A 26,015-nucleotide genomic window follows, 5' to 3' on the forward strand; every position below is an offset into this window, starting at 1 on the left:
GACTGAGGAGTGATTATTCATCAGAATGCTAGGTCAGTCCTCTGACCTCCTTCCCTCTGTTGAGACGGTTTCCTGCCATTTGAGAAGGAAGACAGATGTGGCCTTGAACACCCCCTCTCAGTTAACCCAAGGTTGCCCCACTGTACCTCCTCTGCATTGTAATGGAGCAACTGACTGGATCACAAGCTAACGTCTGTGATCCCACCACCTTTATAACTCAGTCACTGGTGCCATCAGCTGAGCCATAGCACATCACACACAGGATGGAGGCAAAGAGGGCATTAGGGTAAGTCCAATCGATCAGACCAGGTGGATGACAAAGCCAGGCAGACATTACGTCAAGCAAAATGGAGGATTTTCCCAGCAGCCAGCTATTTTAATTCCAATCCCAATTCCCATTCTGACAGTCTGGTCCATGGCCTTGTCTACTGCCACAATGAGGCCACTCTCAAGTTGGAGGAGCAACACCTCATATCCGCTGGGTGCAACACCTCACATCCAACCTGATGGCACGCATCAATTTCCCCAACTCCATATAATTTCTCCCCCTTCCTGCTCCTCTCTTCTTCCATTTCCCATTCTTGGCTCCCCCTCACCCTTTCTCTTCTCAACTGCCTATCACCTAATACCTCCCTCTGATACCTCCCCTCCTTCCCTTCCTCCCATGGTCCACTCTCCTCTCATTCATTCTTCTCCAGCCCTTTGATCTTTGCCACCTATCACCTCCAAACTTCACACTTCATTCCCCCTTCCCCTCCCCCCACCTTCCTATTGGGGTTGCTTCCCCTTTTCTTTCCAGTCCTGATGAACAGTCTCGGCCCGAAATGTTGACTCTTTGTTCCTTTCCACCAGTGCTGCCCGCTCTGTTGAGTTCCCCCAGCATTTTGTGGGTGTGCTGCTCGGACTTCCAGCATCTGCAGATTTCCTCGTGTTTGCCACTGACAGGGATGGAAAATTATTGTTAAACACAATGTGACTATTAAAAGTAAAAGACACTTGCCAGAATCACAAGACGAGTGCTTCTTGCAGTGAGCGTCCTTGTTCCACTGCTGCTGGTAGAAGCCATTTTCACAAGGATGACAATCGGGGTACTGCGTTACGCTACACTCAGTTACCATGTACGAGCCTGAAAAAGAAAACCTCTCTTAGAGCTTCCCGAATTACATCAGAACATAGAAGCCTCATAACCTTACAACAGCGAGGGAAGGGTTATACCGCTGCAGGAATCAGAATGCTAAAGTGAGTATCTCAGAAGATGAAGTATAGGGGTTCCCTTTAACCCACACCCATTGACTGCAATTCAGGGCAACACAAACTACTCTTTCACTGACAGCTGCGTGCAGCCAGTGCACACCAGGTTGTTGACCTGTTTGCATTCATCAGAATGAAACCCAGTTCAATGACAGCCAGCACAATTTAAAACCAGCCTTCAGAAGAAGGAGGAGCTTACGAGGAGACGATGGCACCTAACGGCGACTCCTTTGCTTGCATCTTCGGAAACAGCTCTATTTCGATTTTTAATATCTCTATTTTTCCCTTTCAGTGTTCTTTTGAAGACCCTGACCTGGAGTTACACCCTGACTTCAGTTCTTTGCAGGAATGGGACCCGCTCTCAGGACTTCATGACTGGCCGTCGTTTGACATGCCAAGGATGCAGCTTATGAGATTAGCTCGCCTTCTGAGTTCCGGGATCTCGAGGCTCTGGAGAAGGGCAGACTGTCCTGGAAGGAAATCAGTGTGTTGCGGGAGACGGAGGATCTCTGGCTGTCTGCCCAGAGATCCAAGATCTTTGGGCACAGAGTTGGGAAAAAGCGACGCAACGGACTTTTAACATTGTAAATCAGCAAGTTGTTTGTTATGTCTCCCCTCTCACTGTGAAACAGAGACATCTCTTTCTCCCTTATTAAGGGGAGAGAGAGAGAGAGCCTGTGGTATGGTCAAATTCTGGGTGAATCAGTAGTCTTTGGGGCACTACAAGTCTGTGTCTTTGTAAGCACACTAACGTTTAACAGTCATTCATTCTTTGGGGCACTCCTCCGTTTCTCTGGATGTTTGCGAAGAAAAAGCATTTCAGGATGTATATTGTATACATTTCTCTAACAGTAAACCTGCTAAAGGGGAGCTGTACCAGGACTGCCTGAAATTCTGGAAATTGCCCTGACCCAAGGCACTTCAAGCTCTGCAAAACCTCAGTGGTAGACGTACCCACCCCCCGAAAGGAAGTACAGTGTATTTGAGTGTAAGCTTCTCGGTCTCTATCTGGCTGTCTGCCATTTTTGCTTTCTTCTAGAGGGCCACCACCTCACAGCGTTAGGTGATCACAAATCCCTCATGCACGCGATGGCCAAAATATCAGAAGGTCTGCAAGGCGGCAACACCACGTGACCTACGTATCCGAGTTCACAACTGATATATAACGTATCAAAGGGAAAGAATAATGCTGTGGGTGATTGCCTCTCACAGCCAGCCATTAAGGCCGTACTCACAGGGGTTGACTATGCCGGCATGCCAGCCAACCACGTTACTGTCCCGGAGGTCCAGGCTTACTGAACAGCAGTCACGGGCCTGCTGTCAGCAGCAAAGCGAGAGCTCACAGCTTCTGACCACAACCCTTCACCTCAATGCTCAGGCAGGAGTAAACTGACACACAGACTAAAACTGGCCAAAGGCTCACAACTGGACCGAGGCCTCCGTTGGTCACGGTCAACCATGTTGCGTCCCGGCTGTCTAGATATCGAAGCCAGGGCAGTAAAATACGGAGAGCAAGTTCCCCGTCGCCACGCATCTGATGAACCCAATGGAAGCGCACAGGCCGATACAGTTTGGCACCAGCAGCGTCGCCAGAGTTGCCAGTCAGTGCTGAACTCAACGTAGGACTGCCTTAGGGACTCCAGCTCCGGATTTCTTTGCCCCCCTCAGGGTTTACTACCAAAGCCTTCCCCATGAGTGGGTACAGCCGCAAGGCAGCGAAGGTTTGAGATCAGAGTTTTCCTTCTCCTAGACAAGCTGCCAACCATGGCTGACGAGCCTCACCTGCCCGAAGTGACCTGTAAGGTGCCAGTAACCTGCCTCTGCCCCCCCTCCTATCAGTAGAAACTGTTTCACCAGGCCTAGTAGCTAAACCACACATGAAGGCCAGGTTGTCAGGAAGGCTTGGTTGTCAAAGGCTACTTAAGTCGCATGCCATTAGGAGCAGTTAATCAGTAGTGGGAGCTTATCCCCACTACCACTCCCAGCTATAACAACCTTAGGGATCTGAACTGCCATTTAATATCAGTGGCACGGTGGTGTGGCAGGTAGCACCAGTGCTCACAGCTCCAGAGACCCAAGTTGGATCCTGATTGCAGGTGCTGTCTGTGTGAAGAGTGAGAGGACACCCCAGGCTTCATTATCCTCTCACTTCTCAGGGACAGATCCGGCTGGCTGGTTAACTGGCCACTGTTCAGGGTGAACAGTAGCAGAACTGATAGGATGTGAAGAGAGAATAGGTTAACGGGAGACAAGTTCAGGGATAGGAGTGATGGGACTGTTTGAAGAGTGTAACAACCTATCTCCATGTCAAGAGGAAAATGGTAACCATGACTGTGACAGGGTTACCATGGCAGGCCAGGGCTCAACTAAAACTGCAGATATCTCCACACTGATTCCTTCTTAAAGCTGACATCACCCTCCTGGGGGCTCATGGGATCTGGCTCCATGGAGCACACATCACCCTTTCTCCGGATAATTCCATCTCTGTGACATGCTAACTGACTACCCAATATACCACTGCATACTGTTGCAATGAGCATTAACGACACCCCCATCAACACAGCACTCAAAACACCTTAACCAGAACATCCCAACACACGACCCCAGTGGTTCCACCAACATGGTACCACAACCAATGCAGCACCCAAAAGCTCCCACATATCTTACCTCAACACCCATACTGAATACCTCACCCCAACGCCCCCACAACACCCTCACCCGATGTGATACCCCAATGGTCCTACCAACAGAGCACACCAAAGTCTCACCCCAATATACTTGAACAACACCTCACCCAACTTCCTCACTCCAACAATCCCACCCAACACCACACCCCAAAAATCCCACCCACCTCATCCCAACACTTCAACCCAACATTTTACCCCAATGCGCTCACCCATCAAAACACCCCAACACCCTCACTATCGGGGTAACCCTTGTACCTCATACTACAAATATGTTGTGGAAATTGGGATCCGTTTTGGAACAAAATTTGCAAAACACTGTTGATTACAAACTTATTTATGTGGGCAAAAACTAACAATTACATAAAGACATTTTCTTTGCCAGAAACAATTCCTGGAGCATCACATAATCATATACGTATATATAAAACAAAAAGGTGTACATCTTGTGGCAGTATCAGACAGAAACATCACGTCAGTTCATCAGTCTGCTGAAGTGTTGGATTGGTCAGGATATGGGGAACTCTGCTCTTTGATATGTACCATGGGACCACTAACCCAAGCAAGCTAAACAACAATCTCTCAGTTTAACATCTTGCCCAATTCAGCAAGGGGTGGGCCGGTAGCATAGCAGTTAGCACAATTGTTTTACTACATCAACTGTAAGAGCGGGCTCAATTCCCATAGCTGTCTGTAAGGAATTTATATGCTCTCCCTGTGACTGCGTGGGTTCCTCCGGGTTCCTCACCCATTCCAAAGACGAACGATTAGGGTTAGTGAGTTGTTGGCATGCTATGTTCATGCTGGAAGTATGGCAGCACTTGCAGGCTGCACAGCACAATCCTCTCTAATTTGATTTGATGCAAATAGCACATTTCACTGTATGTTCTGCTGACAAATAAAGCTCTTTATCTCTTAAATCTCTTCATCTTTAACACAGAACAATAGAGCACAGTATGGACCCTCAGTCCTTGATGTTGTGCCAACCTTTTAACCTACTTCACAACCAATCTCACCTTCCCTCCTACTCCGCATATGACCCTCCTTTTTATCCATGTTCCCACCTACAGGTCTCTTCAATGTCTCAAATGTAGACACACCAGAATAAGCCATTGCCACCCTGGGGAAAAAAATGCTGGCTGTCCACTCTATCTATGTTTCTTGCAACATTATACACTTCTATCGAGCCCTTTTAAGTTTTCACTGCACGGTCAGAGTTCAGGATATGGACTGGGATTTGAACTCACAACCAAGTAGCAGTCAATTAGTCTGACATAATAATGGCTGATTGTTTGTATCAATCTTCGAGCGTACTCAATTTACCATTCATCTAAAGGTTTACTTTACTCAAAATTCAATTCTTGAAATTTCTGTACTTGCACTTACTTAGTACAATATAGCAGGCCATTTGGCCCTTTGGGTACATACCAGTTCATGCAAAAGAATCCCATCAGCCTACTCCCTTTTCCTATGCCCCTGCAACTTATTATTTCTCTAACTGGAGCACTCACTTTCCGTTGATTCTTTTGCCTGTAACGTACAGGAGGAGCCAATTAACCAACCAGCACATTGTGCAGTAAAGACTCACAAGATGTTATCTCAAGAGGCTGAGGGGAGACCTTATAGAGATGTACAAAATAATGAGGAGCACAGAGAAGGTGAATAACCACAATCTTTTCCGCAGCGTAGGAGAGTCCAAAACTGAAGGCGTATGTTTGAAATGAGAATAGGAAACAATTAAAAAGGGGGCCCAAGGAGCAACTTTTTCCACACAAAGGGCGCTGGCTATATGTAACAAGTGGTGGAGGTGGCAATAATTACAGCACTTTAAAGACAGTTGGCCAGTTACATGGTAGGAAAGACTTAAAGCGAAATGGGCCAAACACTACCAAATGTGACTGTTTGGTATCATGTTATAGATGAATGATTCAAGATTGCTTGTTGCCATCCTTCAGTGCATGAGTGGAAAGGAGAATAAAATGATTGTTACTCCGATCTGATGTATCATAATAGAACGCAAAGCATAAAAACACAATGAACATAAAAACAATCCTATAAACCAATGTACATGTAACTGTTAATATATAAGATTAGCTTACATACATGGACTGATGGTATGTACATAAAGTGACATTAAGCACAGAAGTATCTGTATATGAGGCAACTCTGACAGGAAATGATAAGTGACTTTTGGTAAGAGGAATTCTTCTAACGCGTCTCTAATTTCAATCTTAGGTGAGGTTTTGGCTGAAGAAATTGAAATCTCTGGGAAGCTCAACATGGCAAATAATTGCCTCAAAAATCCATCTGGTCACATGTGACGGTGAACACAGAGCCACGTTATTAGGATCGATCTGTTGTTTCTCTGCAAATGAAGTGCCGAAACACAGCTTACGAACTGGGCAGGCTCAGAACGTTCCTTCTCATTGAAGCAGTGAAGCTTCCAGCTTGAGAAAAATTAATGCATTATCAAAGGGGGTCAACAAACTGACAACATGCTCATTTTATTCAGTACAGAGAAAAGTGCACAAAGCAGTCCTTTCAAACTTTAAACACGTACAAAATGCTGAGGGAACTCAGGGAACTATGGAAAAGAGTAAAGAGTCGATGGTTCCGGCGGAGACCCTTCATCAGGATGGAATCTCCAGCATCTGCAGATTTTCTCTTGCTTTTGGAACTTCATTGGATTCTCCAGTGCAGTGTATGCCATAGCTTGTCAGTATCTGGGTACCTTGTCAATTCCTATTCTAAAATTTAATCATGATGTCAATGAATAATTCACAAAACTCAAAAACATCACTGTCACTTCTTTTTTTGACTGCGTCAAACACCCTAATGGAGTAGGTAATCCTAATGACGAGTTTTAGCAGACAGAGGGACTCCTACAATGGCAATGTGTTTCTGAATCCACTTATGTCACCCAGCACCACACCAGCACTTTGCAAAGCATCCTCAAATTCAAAATGTGCTTCATTTTTAAGCAACACAATTCCCTATACTGAGATGAAACATCAATGTGTATTTGCTTTTGATATCACATCGGATTCATAATCAGAATCGGGTTTATTAACACTGATATATGAAAATTGTTTTGTATCAGCAATCTCGTGTAAGACATAAAAAAAACTTCAAGTTATTACATATATGAAGAAGCTGTTCCTAAAAATTTGAGTGTGGGTCTTCAGTCTTCTGTGCCTCCTCCCTGAAGGTATTGTGTGCAGTTCTGGTCACCTAACTATATCAGTAAAACTAACTTATCACCTAACTTATCAGTAAAATTGAAAGAGTGCAGAGAAGATTTACTAGGATGTTGCTGGGTCTTCAGGAGTTGAATTACAGGGAAATACTGAACAGGTTAGGACTTTATTCCTTGGAGCATAGAAGAATGAGGGGAGATTTGATAGAGGTTTACAAAATTATGAGAGGTATAGACAGAGTAAATGCAAGTAGGCTCTTTCCACTTAGATTAGGAGAGATAAATATGAGAGGACATGGCTTTAGGGTGAAAGGGGAAAGGTTTAAGGGGAACATTGGGGGAACTTCTTCACTCAGGGAGTGCTGGGAGTGTGGAACGAGCTGCCATCTAACGTGGTAAATGCAGGCTCGCTCTTAAGTTTTAAGAATAAATTGGATAGATACATGGATGGGAGAGGTCTGGAGGGTTATGGACTGGGTGCAGGTCAATGGGACTAGCGGAATAAAGTTTTGGCACAGACTAAAAGGGCCAAATGGCCTGTTTTCTGTGCTGTAATGTTCTATGGTTCTAAGAGAGCATGTCCCAGATGGTGAAGGCCCTTAATGATAGATGCTACCTTCTTGGGGTGCCACCTTTTTAAGATGTCCTTGAGTAATGATAATGGACACATTATCCTGGGGGAGGCTAAAGATCACAGAGGCTGCCAGGAGGGAGAATGAATTTCCTTGGTGCAGCCAAGAGGGAGGCCTGAGACCACAACAGGGCCAAATGCTGGTTTAATCACCTGACCCACTGCACCAAAGGCTTAATGTCACGTTGCCCCACAGTTTCCACAAAGTGGCCTTTAGCTTAACATCTGGTGTTGACCATGGACGGACAGCAGCATTCACTATCAGCACAGCAACTGGTTGAAGACCAGCTCAGCTCAGGTTCCATACATCAATTTGTTTGATTTTCAATGGTGGCCACCCACTTCCTCAAACAGACGGTGCTCCCTGCCTCCCGCAAGCACTGGCCTCATCCTCCAAAGTGTGCAGTGCATGAGAAAGAGGCATAAATTTGGGAAGTGCAACTAGCATAGGTCATTTGCACGTCATTCCTATTTGACAGTGAGCCAGAGAATGAAGAGAGGCAAGATGTGGCAAATGGGAGCAATTTAGAGGGAATGACGGAATAATGAAGAGCTACATATGCAGATGAAAGCATACACCTCAGCACAATATATAGACTTAGTTTAGAAGTCTGGTGTATTATTAGAGCAGTGAACAGCAAAGAAGTTATGGTCAATCTTAATAAAATATACTTGAAAGTCTCAACTAGGCTATTGTATTTAATTCTAGGCACTACTATACTTCAGAGAAATCCAGACCTTGCTCAGCATACAGTGTAACACAAGCTCACTGGAATGGTGCCAGCTTTGGTGCAGACATGAGGAAGACAGCAACATTGTGTGATACAGAGGGAGTAGTAGGCCTCAGCACAATCCAACAGAGAAACAGACCCTTTGGCCCACCACGTCTAAGCCCATCTCCACTAGCCAGCATCTTGGCCCGAAGCCTCACCCAGGCACTCCTTAAAAGTTGTGAGAGTCCTAGCCTCCACCACCCCTTTGTAGATTCCAACCACAATATGGGTGGAAAATATTCTTCCGCAATCCCCTTGAAATCCATTTCTCCTCTCGCTTGAACAGAGAAGAGTACAGCACAGGAACAGGCCCTTAAGCCCCATATTGTTGTACCAAACTAATTAAACTAGACATTAAAAGCCTAAATAAACTAGTCCCTTCACTAGCCTACATAAGTCTACACCACTCTATTCTCTGCATATTCACATGCCTACCTATGACCCTTTTAAATGCCTCCATTATAACTGACTCCACTATCAACGCTGCCACCATTCCTCCCACCCACCACTCTGTGTAAAATACCTGCCCCACACATCTCCTCTGATCTTATCCCCCTCTTACCTTAAATGCATGTCCTCTAGAATTGGACATTTTGACCCTGTGCAGGAAAAAAAAGGGACCAACTGCCCACTCTATCTATGCCTCTCATAATCTTATAAATTTCTATCATGCCTCCGCCCAGTGTCTGCCACTCCTGAGAGAACAATCCTGGCTTGTCCAGCCCCTCCTTGTAGCACATGCCCTCTAATCAAGGCAGCACCCTAGTAAACATCGCTGAACTCTCTCCAAAGCTTCCACATCCCTTCTATAATGGGGCAAGCAGAACTGAATGCAATTCTCCAGATGTGGCCTAAACAGAATTTTACAAAGCTGTGATATATGTAAGTTCCTGAATTTTGAGTTCAATACTTCTAATTTTATACACCCCTGCTACCAAATAAACAAGTTTCTTACTCTCTGCATTATCGATGCCACTCATGTTGTATATTTAAAATCATACAGTGGCATGCAAAAGTTTGGGCACCTCTGGTCAAAATTTCCATCACTGTGAATAGTTAAGTGAATAGAAGATGAACTGATCTCCAAAAGTTATAAAGTTAAAGATGAAACATTATTTTCAACATTTTAAGCAAGATTAGTGTATTATTTTTGTTTTGTACAATGTTAGAGTGAAAAAAGGAAAGGAGCACCTTGAAAAAGTTTGGGCACCCCAAGAGATTTGAGCTCTCAGATAACTTTTACCAAGGTCTCAAATCTTAAATAGCTTGTTAAGGTTATGGCTTGTTCACAGTCATCGTTAGGAAAGACCAGGTAATGCAAATTACAAAGCTTTATAAATACCCTGACTCCTCAAACCTTGTCCCAACAATCAGTAGCCATAGGCTGCTCTAAGCAGCTGCCTAGCACTCTGAAAATTAAAATAAATGATGCCCACAAAGCAGGAGAAGGCTATAAGAAGATAGCGAAGCGTTTTCAGGTAGCTGTTTCCTCAGTTTGTAATGTAATTAAGAAATGGCAGTTAACAGGAATGGTGGAGGTCAAGTTGAGTTCTGGAAGACCACGAAAACATTCCAAGAGAACTGCTCATAGGATTGCTGGAAAGGCAAATCAAAATCCCCATTTGACTGCAAAAGACCTTCAGGAAGATTTAGCAGACTCTGGAGTGTGGTGCACTGTTCTACTGTGCAGCGACACCTGCACAAATATGACCTTCATGGAACAGTCATCAGAAGAAAACCTTTCCTGTTTCCGCACCATAAAATTTGGCATCAGAAGTTTGCAAAGGAACATCTAAACAAGCCTGATGCGTTCTGGAAACAAGTCCTGTGAACTGATGAAGTTAAAATAGAACTTTCTGGCCGCAATGAGCAAAGGTATGTTTGGAGAAAAAAGGGTGCAGAATTTCATGAAAAGAACACCTCTCCAATTGTTAAGCACGGGGGTGGATTGATCATGCTTTGGGCTTGTGTTGCAGCCAGTGGCATGAGAAACATTTCACTGGTAGAGGGAAGAATGAATTCAATTAAATACCAGCAAATTCTGGAAGCAAACGTCACACCGTCTGTAAAAAAGCTGAAGACGAAAAGAGAATGGCTTCTACAACAGGATAATGATCCTAAACACACCTCAAAATCCACAATGGACTACCTCAAGAGGCGCAAGCTGAAGGTTTTGCCATGGCCCTCACAGTCCCCCGACCTAAACATCATCGAAAATCTGTGGATAGACCTCAAAAGAGTAGTGCATACAAGATGGCCCAAGAATCTCACAGAACTAGAAGTCTTTTGCAAGGAAGAATGGGCAAAAATCCCCCAAACAAGAATTGAAAGACTCTTAGCTGACTACAGAAAGCGTTTACAAGCTGCGATGCTTGCCAAAGGGGGTGTTACTAAGCACTGACCATGCAGGGTGCCCAAACTTCAGCTTCGGGCCCTTTTCCTTTTTAATTATTTTGAAACTGTAAAAGATGGAAATAAAAAAGTAATCTGGCTTAAAATATTAAAGAAATATGTCATCTTCAACTTTATGCCTTTTGGAAATCAGGTCATCTTTTACTCGCTTAGCTATTCACAGTAACAGAAATTTTGACCAGGGGTGCCCAAACTTCTGCATGCCACTGTATATACTGTTTTGATAAAAATAAAGCCCACATCTAGCATCAGCAGACTGGTTGATAACTCAGGAAGAGAAACTTAGTGAAAAGGATGTGGCAAGAAATGACCTTCAGTACACTGTCTGGTGAAAGCAGGTTCAGTGCTAAACGGCAAGACAGAATGGATAAACAGTTAAGGGGAAACAAGCACAGGACTATGCACAAGAAGGGGCATCTCTAACAAAGCCTACAAAAAGGGTAATAGCTTGAGCAGCTTCTTGCTTTGACATATCATTGCATGACTCAATGAATACTCAGTCATCTTGGGTATAAACTACACTACTGTTTTCAGTCTATAGTGAGTGCTCTGAGTCAAAGTTTAAAATCATGTCTTTCCGTTATTACTTTGAGATTTATGCTTCACTGGCTAGATGGTTAAAATGATTAGAGAATATGAGCTTGTAGAGTGAGAGCCAGGGCATAAAAGGCTGAAAATGAAATGCCTCATGGCGGTCAGAGACGGTTGTGGGGGGAAAGGTCCAAGAACACAAGCTAACCTGTGGGAAAGACCAGAGACAAATCGCAGGGTCAAGAGTGACTCTATCTCGAAGCGGCAAGGAAGACTGAAACATCGAGGTGAAATGCAGAAGGGGTCAGCAATGGCTCAGCGCAAAAAAGGTCAGCAGCCGGGTTGGCGCCATTCAGACGTGAGTCAGAGGTCACTCTTTACGGAAAGGCTAAGTTCATGCAGCTGCTCTCCACATATGCTGCAAAAAAAAAACATTTCCCATATACTGAAATTTATCTGATTATTGGACTGGATATTGGTATCCTCCAGTTTTCAGTGTTTTCTTGTGGACGATTGGTGGGTGAGTGATCTGTTAATTGTTTTCTGTGTAAGAAGAGGGGTTGGGGGTTTGGTGCTACTATCGCTGTTCTTTCCTGCCAGTGAGGGGTGAGGGGTGCGGGGTGCGGGGATTGGTATGAGTAGAGAATCGTTGATTGTTATTGTGGCTGTTTTTTGCTGCGGGGATTTTTACATCTGCGAGTTTTGTTTCTGTTCTTTTTCGAGTCGGTTGGGGGGGGTAGTTGATGTTTTTTCCTTCATCAATACCCATGGTCTTTCTCTATTGAATGGCCATCTGGAGCAGGCAAATATCAGAGTTGTAATGTACATACACACTTTGACAGTAAAATGAACCTTTGAGAAAATGGGATTAGTGTAATGGCCAGCATGGACATAATAGGCTGGAGGACTTTTTTCTGTGCTGACCTGTGGTGGAAAGTACTCAACCAGGTGACAGAGTCATGTCACCTCAGCCATTCAGGAAATGTTGGGAAAGGGCAAGAAGTGAATTCTCCTGGGTAGTGACAATGTGGAATTCACTTCAAAAGGTGGCAGAAACTAGGTTCAATTAAAAGCTTCAAAATGCAAAGGTTTCAAGCCAGGTAAGATTATTATGGGATCAATGGAATTGAGATGCAAAAGGACTAGACTCTAAATTGCACAGCAGAATGGTTTTAAGGGCCAAAGGACCTCAATGTCAATCTTCTGCACCTTGCAACGGCATCATTAACCTGAAAATAATGAATAAACTATTCACACAAGCAAAGTGTTTAGAGGTCCAAAGTAATACATGCTAGAACTATAACAAAATCCATCAGCCTTTGAGGAAAGACAACTTAATTAGATCCTTTATCAAATAAAAAAGGTGTTATTTTAACAATGAATAAAAAAGTTATGCATTGCAATGCCTGGAAACACAAGCTAAAATGGAGAATGCTAGAGGTTCTCAACAGTCAGACATCTGTGAGGAGGGAAACAAAGATAACAGTTCTCTTTCCATACACCCGCCTTCAGGGAGATTATCTGTCATAAACAGGACTTCACAGCCATCTCACAGAACATGCCGTTCAGTCTCTCTTGGACTCCACCCTACTGCAGACATAGAGGAGCCAGAAGAGTGAATATGAAAACAAGAGACTTATCACCCGAGAATAGTACATAGTAGGGATAAATGCTAGAATCTATCATTTACACAGCGGCAATGGAGAACCTGAAAAAAAATAATAGGACTGTGTAGAGTCGGCACACATAAATATAAATAAACCCAAGTCCAACTAATTTGTTGGAAATTTTTGAGTTTATAACAACTTAAATAGATCAATTCATGGATGTGATATATTTGGACTTTCAAAAGGCCTTTGATAAGTTGCCACACAAGAGGTTATTAAACATGTGCCACGTATGTTCTGATTGGGAACTGAGACTAGTGGGGAAATTCACAATCTGTATCAGTGATTTAAGATGTCCAGACCTGGGTGGCAGAGTGGGCCGTCAGGATGTGGGGTACAGACAGATGGGGGAGAGGGTATGACGGATAGAATATGATGCAAGGTGAATTGCATTGGCAGAAAAATTAGGAAAGTGCTGTGTTTTTTTTTAAATGATGAAGAATAAAGTCTAACAGTGTTCAAGGGGTTCCGAGTCTCCTTGTACACAAATCACAGTGACAATGATATCCACAGCAAGTATTAGCAAGGCAAACGGTACACTAGCTTTTCTTGCTGGAGGATTTCAATTCTCCATTTATACATGGTCCAAGTGAGACCACACCTGGATGTTACGTATGGTCTGGTCTCCCTAGATAGGGAAAGATACACTCTGATACAGGGAGTACAACCATCAACTGATGGGTTCCTGAAGCAGGAGGGATGAGTTGAGCCTTCCTTTGAGAGGGGATTAAGCAGATTGGGCATATGTTGGGTAGTGTTTAGAAGACAAAGAGGTGATCTCATTGAAGTCACAAAACTCCTGATAGTTTAGAAGCAATGTGGCTTCTGCTGGGATGAACAGAGCCAGTAATCATGATCTCGGAAAAACAAGGGAATAGGCATTCAGATCTGAAATGAGAAGAAATTTAACCCAGGAGTACTGAAACTTCAGAATTCTCTTCCCTGGAGGTTCTGTTGCTGTGTATATTCAAGAGAAAAAAAATCAGTAAATTGTTTTGATATTTAGGGGAGTGAGGTTGATGCAAGTATGTGGTGCTAAGGTCAGCCATGAACTTATTGAATGGTGGAGCCACATGAAGGGCCAAATGGCCTCATCCTGCTTCTGCTTCTGATGTGCTTTAAACTCAGTTTCTCATCCAGTCATATCTGCAGCTTCAACATGTTTAGTTTATAACTCTTCATAGTTCTGGTGAAATGTCAGCAACCTGAAATATTTAACCCTATCACTCGCTCCACTAGCATTCTGAACAACCCTGAATTTCCTGTTTTTACACAAAGTCACTCTTGTGCCAAATATGAATCTATTTTTCTTTCTACCAGTTCTTAAGTAAATCTTGTTTTTGCTCCTGTCACTCCTCCCCCTCCAGTCTCACTGTGATTAAGACCCATGGTAGAGGTACTTACCAGGACCACATTTGAAGCAACACCGGTCATCCTTTGGGTACTGGGTCTCACTGTCGCAGTTGATGGAGGGAGCAGAAATGCAAAACTGAAAATAAAACACGGGCACAAAATGATTATACATGCAGCTGGCCTTCATCATGCTCTTACTTCTTAATGAAAGTCTGCGCCTTCGACGCAGTGAAAGCCCATCACTGAATAAAATTCAACTTCTGAATGGGCCTTGAAATTAATCACAGGCCTATAGCTGCTCAAGTTATTCCTTTCAAGCATATGAAAGGAATATTCCTTTTAAAGGTACTTAGATCCCAACCCTGTGTTCTCATAAATGAGTATTACAACCATGGGTCATGATCAATTTAACTGAGAATTTTTATTTGTGAATCACATGCTCTTTTTTGTCTCTCCACAGTTGAGCCTCCCCCCTAAATAAAACAAAATTGTAAAGTATGAGAAACTAGAAATGTCTGCAGTTCAAAAGTATTGATCCCCCTTTACTCAGTACTTAGTTGAACCACCTCTCGCAGCTATTACAGCCAGCAGTCCTTTTTGACAAGTCTCTGAAAGCTTTGCACAATGTAATGGAGCAAGATTTGCTCATTCCTCCTTGCAAAATTACTAAAGCTGTGCTAGGTGAAAGCAATCTTGAGGTCTTGTCACAGATGTCTGATCAGGTTAAGGTCAGGACTCTGATTAGACCACTCAAGGCCATCAGTTTTCTTTATTTGAAGTCACTCCATGGTTGCCCTGGCAGTGTGCTTTATGTTGTTGTCCTGCTGAAAGATGAACTTCCTCCCTGCTTTAAGCTTTCTTGTAGAGGCTAGCAGGTTTTTGTCCAGGATTCTCTCTGTATTTAGCAGCATTCATCTTCCCATCAACGCTAACCAGATTTCCATTTTTGCTGCTGAAAACCATCCTCATAGCATGATGCTACCATCCTTTACAGTAGGGATGGTGTTACCTGGCTGATGTGCAGTATTAGATTTACTCCACGCGTACTGCTCAGTGCCAAGGCTAAAAAATTCCACTTTAGCTGCATCAGACCACAAGTCCTTCTTCAACATCTTTACAGCATCTTCTAAACGACACTTTGAAAAGATTTTACAGGCAAGGATATACTTTTTTTTAAAGCGGTATGTGTGGCAGTTGTCTAGGTCATGCAGGCATGGCCTGTTGTATTTGCTGAACACTGGCAAATGGATTTAATATTGTGCAGTTAAACAGACTCTATCGGGTCACCCCTCAGTCTACTTTCAGAAGAAAAGCCCAAGCTTGTTCAATCTTTCCAGAGGAGTGTATTCTCTTGGCTTTGATGTCCTTACACTAATTATTTTGCACCCTTTTCTAGTTCCCCTATAACGTGGAAAGCAGAACAGAACTTCAGCTCTGGTTTAACCACGGTTCTACACAAGTTTCACATTACTTTGCCACATTTCACCTTTATCCCCCTGCGCTTTTGTTACATTTCCATAGCTGCACAAGTAGAACTTTATTCAAAAGATGACACTGTAGTAAATGTTATTTTTTTGCTCTCCTTAAACACTCCAAGACCTGAGCCTCAATACCCCCTTGTGCAATTGGATCCCGGATTCCCTCACTTGCAGACCCCAGTCAGTCCAGAATGGCAAAAATATCTCCTCCACAATCTCCAATCTCCATCTGCAGATGCACCATGGGGCCATCTGCTTAGCCCCCTGCTCTACTTGCTTTACACTCATGACTGTGCGGCTGAGTGTAGCTCTAATACCATGTGACCCGGTGACCATGTGGCACCGGTGACCCCTGTTTCCATCTAAGGGGTCAGTGTGGACATGGTGGAGGATTACAAATACCTGGGGATATGAATTGACAATAAACTGGACTGGTCAAAGAACACTGAGGCTGTGTACAAGAAAGGTCAGAGCCGTCTCTATTTCCTGAGGAGAGTGAGGTCCTTTAACATCTGCCAGACGATGCTGAGGATGTTCTATGAACCTGTGGTGACCAGTGCTATCATGTTTGCTGTTGTGTGCTGGGGCAGCAGGCTGAGGGTAGCAGACACCAACAGAATCAACAAACTCATTCGTAAGGCCAGTGATGTTGTGGGGGTGGAACTGGACTCTCTGACGGTGGTGTCTGAAAAGAGGATGCTGTACAAGTTGCATGCCATCTTGGACAATGTCTCCCATCCACTCCATGGTGTACTGGTTGGGCACAGGAGTATATTCAGCCAGAGACTCATTCCACCAAGATGCAACACTGAGCGTCATAGGAAGTCATTCCTGCCTGTGGCCATCAAACTTTACAACTCCTCCCTCGGACTGTCAGACACCCTGAGCCAATAGGCTGGTCCTGGACTGGTTTCCACTTGGCATAAGTTACTTAATATTATTTAATTATTTATGGTTTTATATTGCTGTATTTCTACATTGTTCTTGGTTGGTGCAACTGTAACGAAACCCAACTTCCCTTGGGATCAATAAAGTATGTCTGTCTGTCTGTCACAAGTTTGCTGATTACACCACTGTTGTAGGCCGTATCAAAGTTTGTGACGAATCAGCATACAGGAGGGAGACTAGAAACTTGGCTGAGTGGTGTAATGACAACAACCTCTCACTCAATGTCAGCAAGACCAAGGAACTGATTGCAGACTTCAGGAGAGTGAAACCAGAGGTCCATGAGCCTATAATCATCCGAAGGTCAGAGGTGGAGAGGGTCAGTAACTTTAAATTCCTGAGTGTCACTATCTCAGAGGACCTGTCCTGGACCCATCTTATAAATATAATTGCGAAGAAAGCACGACAGTGCCTCTACTTCCTCGGGAGTCTGTGGAGACTCAGAATCAAAAACCTTGGCAAACTTCTATTGATGTGTGGTGGAAAGTGTGCTGACTGGTTGCATTACCACCTGGGATGGGAACACCAATGCCTTTGAGCAGAAAATCTTACAAAAGGCCCAGAACATCACAGGTAAACTCCCCCCACCAACCATTGTGCACATCTACATGAAACATTGCCGTTGAAAAACAGAATCTATCATCAATGATCCTCACCAACCAGGCCATGCTCTTTTCTCACTTCTGCCATCAGGTAAAAGGTTCAGGTGCCCCAGGACTCGCACCACCAGGTTCAAGAACAGTTACTACCCCTCAACCATCAGGCTCTTGAACAAAATGCAATATCTACACTCATTTAAGGACTTCTTTTATCTTGTTATTTCATTCTTGTTATTTATTGTTATTTATTTATATCTGCATTTGCACAGTTTGTTGTTCATTGATCCTGTTTACAGTTACTGTTCTACAGATTTGCTAAGTATGCCTGCAGGAAAAAGAATCTCAGGGTTGTATGTGGTGACATGTATGTGCTCTGATAACAAATTTTACTCTGACTTTGACTCATGTAGTTGGCCCACCAAACGGTCTAAAACAAGGAGGAAAAGTTCTTAGTTCAAAGGGCTTGAAACGCAGTATCTACGAAGTTTTATTAGTAATCAAATAAGATTTCCAGTAGAGCACACCCTAGAAATTACACCAGAGGGTTTAGTTTATTTCAGCTACGTAATCGAAAATACACTTATTGTGGAAGTGATAATCACTGTGTCTGGGCCACTTGACATTGTTCAGAAATTCACTGCTGCATTTTCCAGTGGGAGTCCCACTTGCACAGTCAGACCAGGATCACAGCAACTGCATCACCCTCACACACAGCTAGGAAACCGGACCACGTTTTCACAAGAGCGACTTACTAACTTTCAGGACAACTGATCCATCAGACTGGGATCATCATAAGGGCCCGCGTTATTGCCTCATCATTGAGGCTCTCGCACCATTGTGCCGATCCCTGCCACCCCCATCTCAGGGTCAATGGTAAAGATTTTAGTGTTTCAAGAGAGATATTAATGCATTACAGTACATCAAGGTTAATTGGACCATCAGTTAATGGGGGCAGCCACTTATTTGGGACAACTTTTAAGGATGAAAAAAACTAATTGAGAAAACAGCTGGGATTCCCTTTGTCTATTTGAGACTATGCCACTTCATTGGGACAGGAGAGAGTTGATGGACAATTTCTAATTAGTGTCAGTCGTGTGAACTTGCATGGCAGTTAGACACTACACTATACATAGAGTGAACAGTTTTTAAATAGCATCAGTTGCTTGTGTTTGTGCTCAAAAAGCAATGGCTTTTGTCACTGATAGTTAGCGAGAAATAAGCATTACGGCAATTCAGAGCCGTTTTGCTCACTGCAATTTCAAGCTATGACACTTGGTGATGCCAAAAGTAGCCAGGAGCAAAAACAGAACTATTTCACAACTTCAACAAGTTAGGGTCTACGAAGAATTTGGAGGTATCAACAATCATTTTGAATGTTACAATGAAAATGAAGACATAGAAGATGCAATCTTTGAAAACATTGTATGAAGTCAATCCATTATCTGCACCAGGTGTCTTTGTTTACAGTCAATCAAAAGAACACAAGAGTGCTCTGGATGAATTCCTCCATCAATAACTATGAGTTTTATAGTACTGCAGCAGTATTGGTAATGTTCTAATTTTTTTCTGTACTTCATTTAAATACATAATTCGTTACTCAGTTAAATGGTAGCTTTTTTTTAAATATACCTTTTTAACTATTTGCTTGAAACTTCAGCTGTTTGGGGCAGCCATTTAATTGGGCTAAAATGTACTGACCCTAATGTATCCCAATTAACTGGAAACCATTATATTCAACAGCGAGCTAGTGCTTCCTCCACTAATCTGGCACTCTCGGGACAGTGGTGTGCCACACCAGCAGATTTTCCAGACATCTGGTTATTACTCTTATTGCTAGTCCAACAGACTTCCATTAACTTTTTTTTAAAACAGATTTCATATACCGTAATAGTACAACATTTTTTCAGCAAACCCAGTGACTTTCAATGAAGCATGGGAAACAAAGTAAACCCCAGTGATTTTAAAAGTGTTGGAACAGACCTGGACGATGTTTAAAGGGAAAGTGGGAATAGCTGTTGATTAGTTTAAAAGGCTCATGGAAAATGAGACATCAGTGAGTTTAAAAGGGTCATGGGAGCTAGTTGCAACACACACAAAATGCTGGAGGAACTCAACAAGTCAGGCAGCAACTATGGCAAAGAGTTAAAAAGTTGACATTTTGGGCTGAGGCCCTTCTTCAGGACTGAGTCAACTATTTACTCTTTTCCACAGATGCTGCCTGACCAGCTGAGTTCCTCCAGCATTTTGTGTTTGTTGCTTTGGATTTCCAGTATCAGCAGATTTTCTCATTTATGGGAAATAGTTTCCTGGTGATGTGTTTCAAGGGAGCATGGGAAATGAGGCCTTGTTCAGTTATTTTTTAAGCTTGGGACCAGTGCCTCAAAATAGCTCAGAAAGTAAAAATGAGTATCTTGAAAGAAACTGCAGTTGCTGGAAATCTGAAGTAAAGCAGATAAGGCCTGAGATTCTCATCAGGTCAGACAGCATCTGTTGAAAGAGAAAGATTAACATTTCAGGCCCAAGACAGTTCAGCCATTGTGTGGTGTTACAACTTTGCACTCAACTTCCACAAGACCAAGGAATTGCTTGACTTCAGGAAGATGAAACCAGGAGAACACAGATCAGTGCTCCTTGAGGAGTTAGCCGTGGAAAGGGTGAGCACATGCACGTTTCTGGGCATCATCATCCGAGAGAATCTGTCCTGGGCCTGACATATTGATGCAACCATGAAGAAGGCACACCATTGGCTATACCTTATTATGAGTTGGACAAGATTTGATATATCACCAACGACTAACAATGATGTATTGTGGAGATCATTCGGACAAGTTGAATCATCTCCCGGTATGGAGCCTCCAATGCACAGGATTGAAAGATGATGCTTCAACTCCAGCACAGCCACAATCTCCTCACCACTGAGGACATCTTCAAAAGGCAATGTCTCAAGAAGGGGGCATCTATCATGAAGGACCTTCACCATCTGTCCCATTTCCCATTACTACTACCAGGGAGAAGGTACAGGAGCCTAAAGATACAACTCAAAATTTTAGGAATAGCTTCCTTTCCCTTCAACATCAGATTTGTGAATGGTCCACGGATCCATCGGCATTACCTCACTGTTGCTCTTTTACGCCATTTACTTAACTTTTTATTGTAACCTTATCGTAGTGTTTTGTATCTTACACTATACTGCGGCAACAGAACAACAAATTTCACAACATATGTGAATGATAAACCTGACCAAAAAAAACACAAGAGGGACTAACAGCAATAGAATGAATAGACAGTTAAACTCCTTTATCAGAGTTTAAGGAGGTGTGGGAACAGGGCCCTAGTGAAGTTATAGCAAATGCAAGCATCAGAATTATGTGAGCCAGAAGCCAAATGATCCGGATTTCCAAACAATAGCAGAGCAGATTATCAGACGTTTTACAGCAATGACATGAGAAACCTGCAGAGCAGTTCTTGGAGTCTAATCTCTTTACCTCTCGGGACTATTCTGTTTTGGATGAACTCAAGTCGTTCAGTTTTTTTTCCCCTCAGACTTTCTTTGGGACCTATTCCCCAATGTTAATACTGGGTCCAACTCAGACAAATTCGTGAGTTTAAGATTAATCTCCAACAGTTTTCAAAGTTCAAATTAAGTTTATTATCGAAGTACATATTCTTCACTATATACAACCCAGAGATTCATTTTCTTGCAGGCATTCGCAGTAAATACAAGAAACACGTTAGAATCAATGAAAGACACTCACCAGGACGGATAAACAAGCAATGTGCAAAAGACAAAAAATTGCAAATACAAAACAAAATAATAAAAAGTAAATAAGCAATAGATATCAAGAACAGGAGATGAAGATGAAGAATCCTTGAAAGTGAGTCCATAGGTTGTGGGAACATTTCAGTGATGGGCGAGTGATATTGAGTGAAGTTATCCCTTCTGGTTCAACAGCCTGATGGCTGATGGTTCCTGAACCTGACGGTGTGGGTCCTGAGGCTCCTGTACATCTTCCTAATGGCAGCAGTGAGAAAAGAGCATCGCCCAGATGGTAGGGGGTCCTTGATGATGGATGCTGCTTTCCAGCGACAGTGCTCCGTGTACTCAGTGATGGGGAGGGCTTTACCCGTGATGGTCTGGAAAGTATCCACTCCTTCTTGCAGGCTTTTACATTCAAGGGCGTTGGTGTTTCCATACCAGGGCATGATACAACCAATCAAAATACTCTCCACTACACATATATAGAAGCTTGTCAGAAGTTTTAGATTACATGCTGAATCATCGCAAACATATAAGAAAGCAGAGGTACTGCCTTTCTTTCTTCATAATGGCGCTTATGGTATATGCTGGAGCCAGGACAGATCCTCCAAAATGATAACATTAAAGAATTTAAAGTTGCTAGCCTCTCCACCTTTGATCCCCTAATGAGCACGGGCTCCTGGACCTCTAGTTTCCTCCTCTTGGAAGTCAAATATCAGTTCCTTGGTCATGCTGACATTGAGTGAGAAGCTGTTGTGTGGCACCACACAGCCAGATTTTCACCAGTTTTGTCACTAACGTTAACCAAATTTCCCCAACTAAGCCAAGATTTAGTGAAAAAATGGCTGAGTATTTCTAATCTTGATTTCAACGAAGCTTCATGTCCTGTGGCAAAGTTCCATACTTCAACAAATCAGCCAAGCAATCTTTCGTGCAGAGGTCTGAAAATCACTTGAACATTCAATTCTTCAGAACTTCCTTTACTATTTGGCTGACCTCACCACTCTGCAGCTGAAACCCATCAACATAAGGGAACAAGAGCTCCAACAGACACAAAATACTGGAGGAACTCAGCAGGCCAAGCAGCATCTATGGAAAAAAGTACAGTCGACGTTTTGGGCCGAAGCCCTTCAGCAAGACTAGGTTCCGAAACGTTGACTGTGCTTTTTTCCCCCAAAGACGCTGCCTGGCCTGCTGAGTACCTCCAGAATTTTGTGTGTGTTGCTCTGATTTCTAGCATCTGCAGATTTTCTCTTGTTTGTGAAGAGCTCCAACAGAGCCAGTAAACAAAGCTTCTTATAATTGCTGTCTCAAATTGACTATGCCATGTGTTCAGTTTGAGGTCTAGCCAAAATCCTTTCTCTCAAGATTGTCACCATTGCTACTCGAAGACCCAGTGATTCACCCTGCTCACACACACTATCGCCTCAGTGCAGTCTACTGAAACTCCTTTCGGCAAACTGGAATCTTCAGAATGTTAGACAAGGCCATCCCTGCAGCAGCCATTTGTGGGGTGGACTTCAGGCCGGATTAAAGCATTGGGGCCCAAGAGCAAAAGACAAGCCAAATTAAGTGCCAAACCAGATTAAACAGATCAGCTCACTTCTCTGTGTCAGCCAAGAGCCCACACTTGAGTTTGTCCCATCTGCCTGGGTTTCACTCGTCTCCCTCTCTTTTCACTACTACCATTGGGTGGGTGGTACAGCAGTTCTGGGTCAACACCCCCAGGTTTGGGGGTGGTTGTTGCCCCCCCAGCCACTGGGCTCCTGCGCCAGCTACACTCGACTCCGCACTGAATGAACACTGCAGCCATCAGTCTCCAGGACCGGCCGTACTCACCTCAGTACTGAACTGACTCCTTTCAGGGACTCTGCAGTTCATGTTCTTTGTGTTGTTTGTTTACTCTTCTCTTTTTTCTGCACTACTTGTTCTACTTTCACACACTGGATGTCTTTGCCGTGTGGGGATTTTCGTGGATTCTATTGTGTTTCTTTGTGTTGCGGCTGCCAGCAAGAAGATGAATCTCAAGGTTGTATATGGTACACTGTACATACTAAATAATAAATTTACTTTGAACTTCAATCTACAAATTCACAGATGACACCACTATAGTGGGCCAGATCTCAAACAATGACTGATGGAATACAGGAAGGAGGTAAAGAGCCCAAAGACGTGCCGTCAAAACAACCTTTTCCTCAACGCCAGCAAATAAAACAGCTGGTCATTCACTTCAGAAACCAGGGTGGAGTACACATCCCTGTATGTATTAATGGTGCTGAGGTGGATATGGTTCAGAGCTTCAAATTCTTAAGTGTAATTTTTCCTGGTTCAACTACATAGACACCAAAACCAAAAAAGCACATGCCATTGCCTCTACGTCTTCAAGAAATTTGACATGTCATCAAGGACTTTCACCAAACTTTACAGATGCGTCATACTAAGCCACTGGCAGTATCACAGCTTGGCATGGCACTGCTTTGTCCCAGAGTGGGACAAGTTTCAGAAAGCTATAAACACAGGAAGTTTATCACAAAACCATCTCCCCTCAACTGACACTTCCTCATGCCTTGGAAATGCAGCCAACATAATGAAAGTCTCCTCCCATTCCAGTAATTAATTAGTACAAACATCAGAAAACATCAGACTTTTTTTTTCCTAAATCTGGAGTAGAGTTTACATTTTTCATCTTACTGAAGGAAGGATATACTTACTGAACTGTTTCCTGCAATAAGAAGGCTGCTCTCTAGGGAGAGTTTTCATACAATTTGCCTTTATTCTAAAGAATTTAACCAAGTCTATCAGTGAAGTACATAAATATATTGGCCTGTTTTATTCCCACCCTGATTTGCTAGAAGCATTGCACATCCTTGTCACTATCTAACTGTCCCAATTCTGATCTACCCCTAATAAAGTTATCTTCTTTATCTTCTCTTGATCTTAAAACAAGATTTTCTTTCTTTCCCATTTCTGACAACCTGAAGCATTAACTCTGCTTCTTGCTGATAAATTATTCTTGGGCTTCCAGCCACATACAGATATCAACTATAAACAACATTTCAATGTCAGACTCTGTCATCTTCATCAGGGATGATGCCTGGGCATGTCTAGTCCAGTGATATTTATACCATCCTCTGTCCTTCCTGATTGGTTAGACCTCATCCAATCAGGTTTCAGCTGTCCCATCTTGCTTACAATCTAACTCCAGTTCTTACTTACAGCGATACCTTCCTCTTTGTTAAAATTATTTTCCTCTAGTTTTATTTCAGGTGGTCCCAAAAGCCACTGGCACAGCACAGTAATTTTGTGCTGACGTCATCCAACGGCCATTGCAAATACAATGTTCTGCTACTGCCGATTTCTCCGGGTAACCCAAACAGATACATCTCCTGTGCTCTTTGATGCAGGTTTCCACCATGTGTCCTGTCTGGCCAATATGCACTGCCCTGCATTTACAGGGAATCCTGTAAACTCCAGCTGTCCTGAGTCTTTAACCCACATAAGCTGTGATTTGAGCTTCCTTACAGATTGTGGATGGTATTACAGGTGTTTCCCTCCCCTTTACAAAGGTAGATCGTTCCTATGAAACCTTTCTTAAGCCCAAATTGCCTTAAGTGAAGAACCATTAATTTATATGGGAAAAATCTTTGTAGAAGTGAAAATCCTCTTTGTAATGCGAAAACAGGTTACTAATGTAGGTCTTTTGTAAAACGAAGTGGCATAAAGCGAACATTCGTAAAGCGGGGAACATCTGTAATCTGGTATTTCTTCAGGATCCTGGCGATCTAGCCTGTTTTATGCGAGTAATCTGTTATGTGCACACAAAGGAACTTCGTGCTCATCACTCTTCCACGGCAGAGCTACTGACTTGCAATGGAGGGTGACTGATCTGTGCCTTCCTGAAGTCCACAATCACCTCTTTTGCCTTATCCACATTGAGACTAAGGTTATTGTTCTCACACCATTTGAGAAGACTCTCTACCTCCTCTCTGTATGCCATCTCACTGTTGTTGCTGATGAGGGCCAACTTGATGATACAATTTGAGCTGAATCAGGCAGTGCAGCATTGAGTCAGCAGCGTGAACAGCAGTGGGCTGAACACTCAACCCTGGGGGGCACTAGTGCTCAGCATGATGGAGCTTGAGACATTGCTGCCAACTCACACTGACTAGGGTTTTTCCATCAAAAAGTCCAGGATCCAGTTACAGAGAGGGGTGTTAAGTCCCCAACGAGGACAGTTTACCCACCTCCCTCTGACGGATGATCATGTTAAATGCCAAGCTGAAGTCAACGAACAACATTCTGGCGTATGAAGCATCGTCTTTTAGGTGGGGCAGGACAGAGTGGAGGGCCAAGGCTATGACATCATCTGTGGACCCATTTGAGCAATGGGCAAACTAGAAAGAGTCTAATGTAGCTGGAAGATGGGATTTTATACAATTTATTACCAGCCACTCAAAGCACTTCATGATTGTTGAAGCCAGTGCCACTGGGCGGTAATCGTTTAGGCTAGTTACCATTGCTCTCTTGGGAATAAGAAGTTCTCAGGTCAGCCAGCTCTGCGCTTTCCTGCACAAGCAGTAAGGCAAAACGGGATTATTCAAGGAAAATATACAGCCATCCTTGTGACACCAGAGATGTCAGGTGCACGTGGCAGGGCACTGAGACCATAATGCACTACAAGACTATCCTGTGCGTCAATGACAGCAATGCTTCTCTTCCTAATAGGCTTAATGTCTTT

At 43.3% G+C, this 26,015-nt stretch overlaps 1 protein-coding gene across 1 annotated transcript in view; it reads right to left on the reverse strand.

The window, feature by feature from the left end:
• LOC140735885 (tumor necrosis factor receptor superfamily member 5-like) overlaps positions 1-26,015 on the reverse strand; it is an 89,343-nt gene that overhangs the window by 37,276 nt on the left and 26,052 nt on the right. The window contains exons 2-3 of the mRNA XM_073061458.1: positions 14,550-14,634; positions 1,001-1,126 (exon numbers count right to left, since the gene is read on the reverse strand). Of these exons, the coding sequence (XP_072917559.1) occupies positions 1,001-1,126; positions 14,550-14,634 (211 nt within the window). The remainder of the gene's footprint in view (positions 1-1,000; positions 1,127-14,549; positions 14,635-26,015) is intronic.

This window comes from Hemitrygon akajei, chromosome 11 (assembly GCF_048418815.1).
Source record: "Hemitrygon akajei chromosome 11, sHemAka1.3, whole genome shotgun sequence".
In the NCBI taxonomy this organism is placed as follows: domain Eukaryota; kingdom Metazoa; phylum Chordata; class Chondrichthyes; order Myliobatiformes; family Dasyatidae; genus Hemitrygon; species Hemitrygon akajei.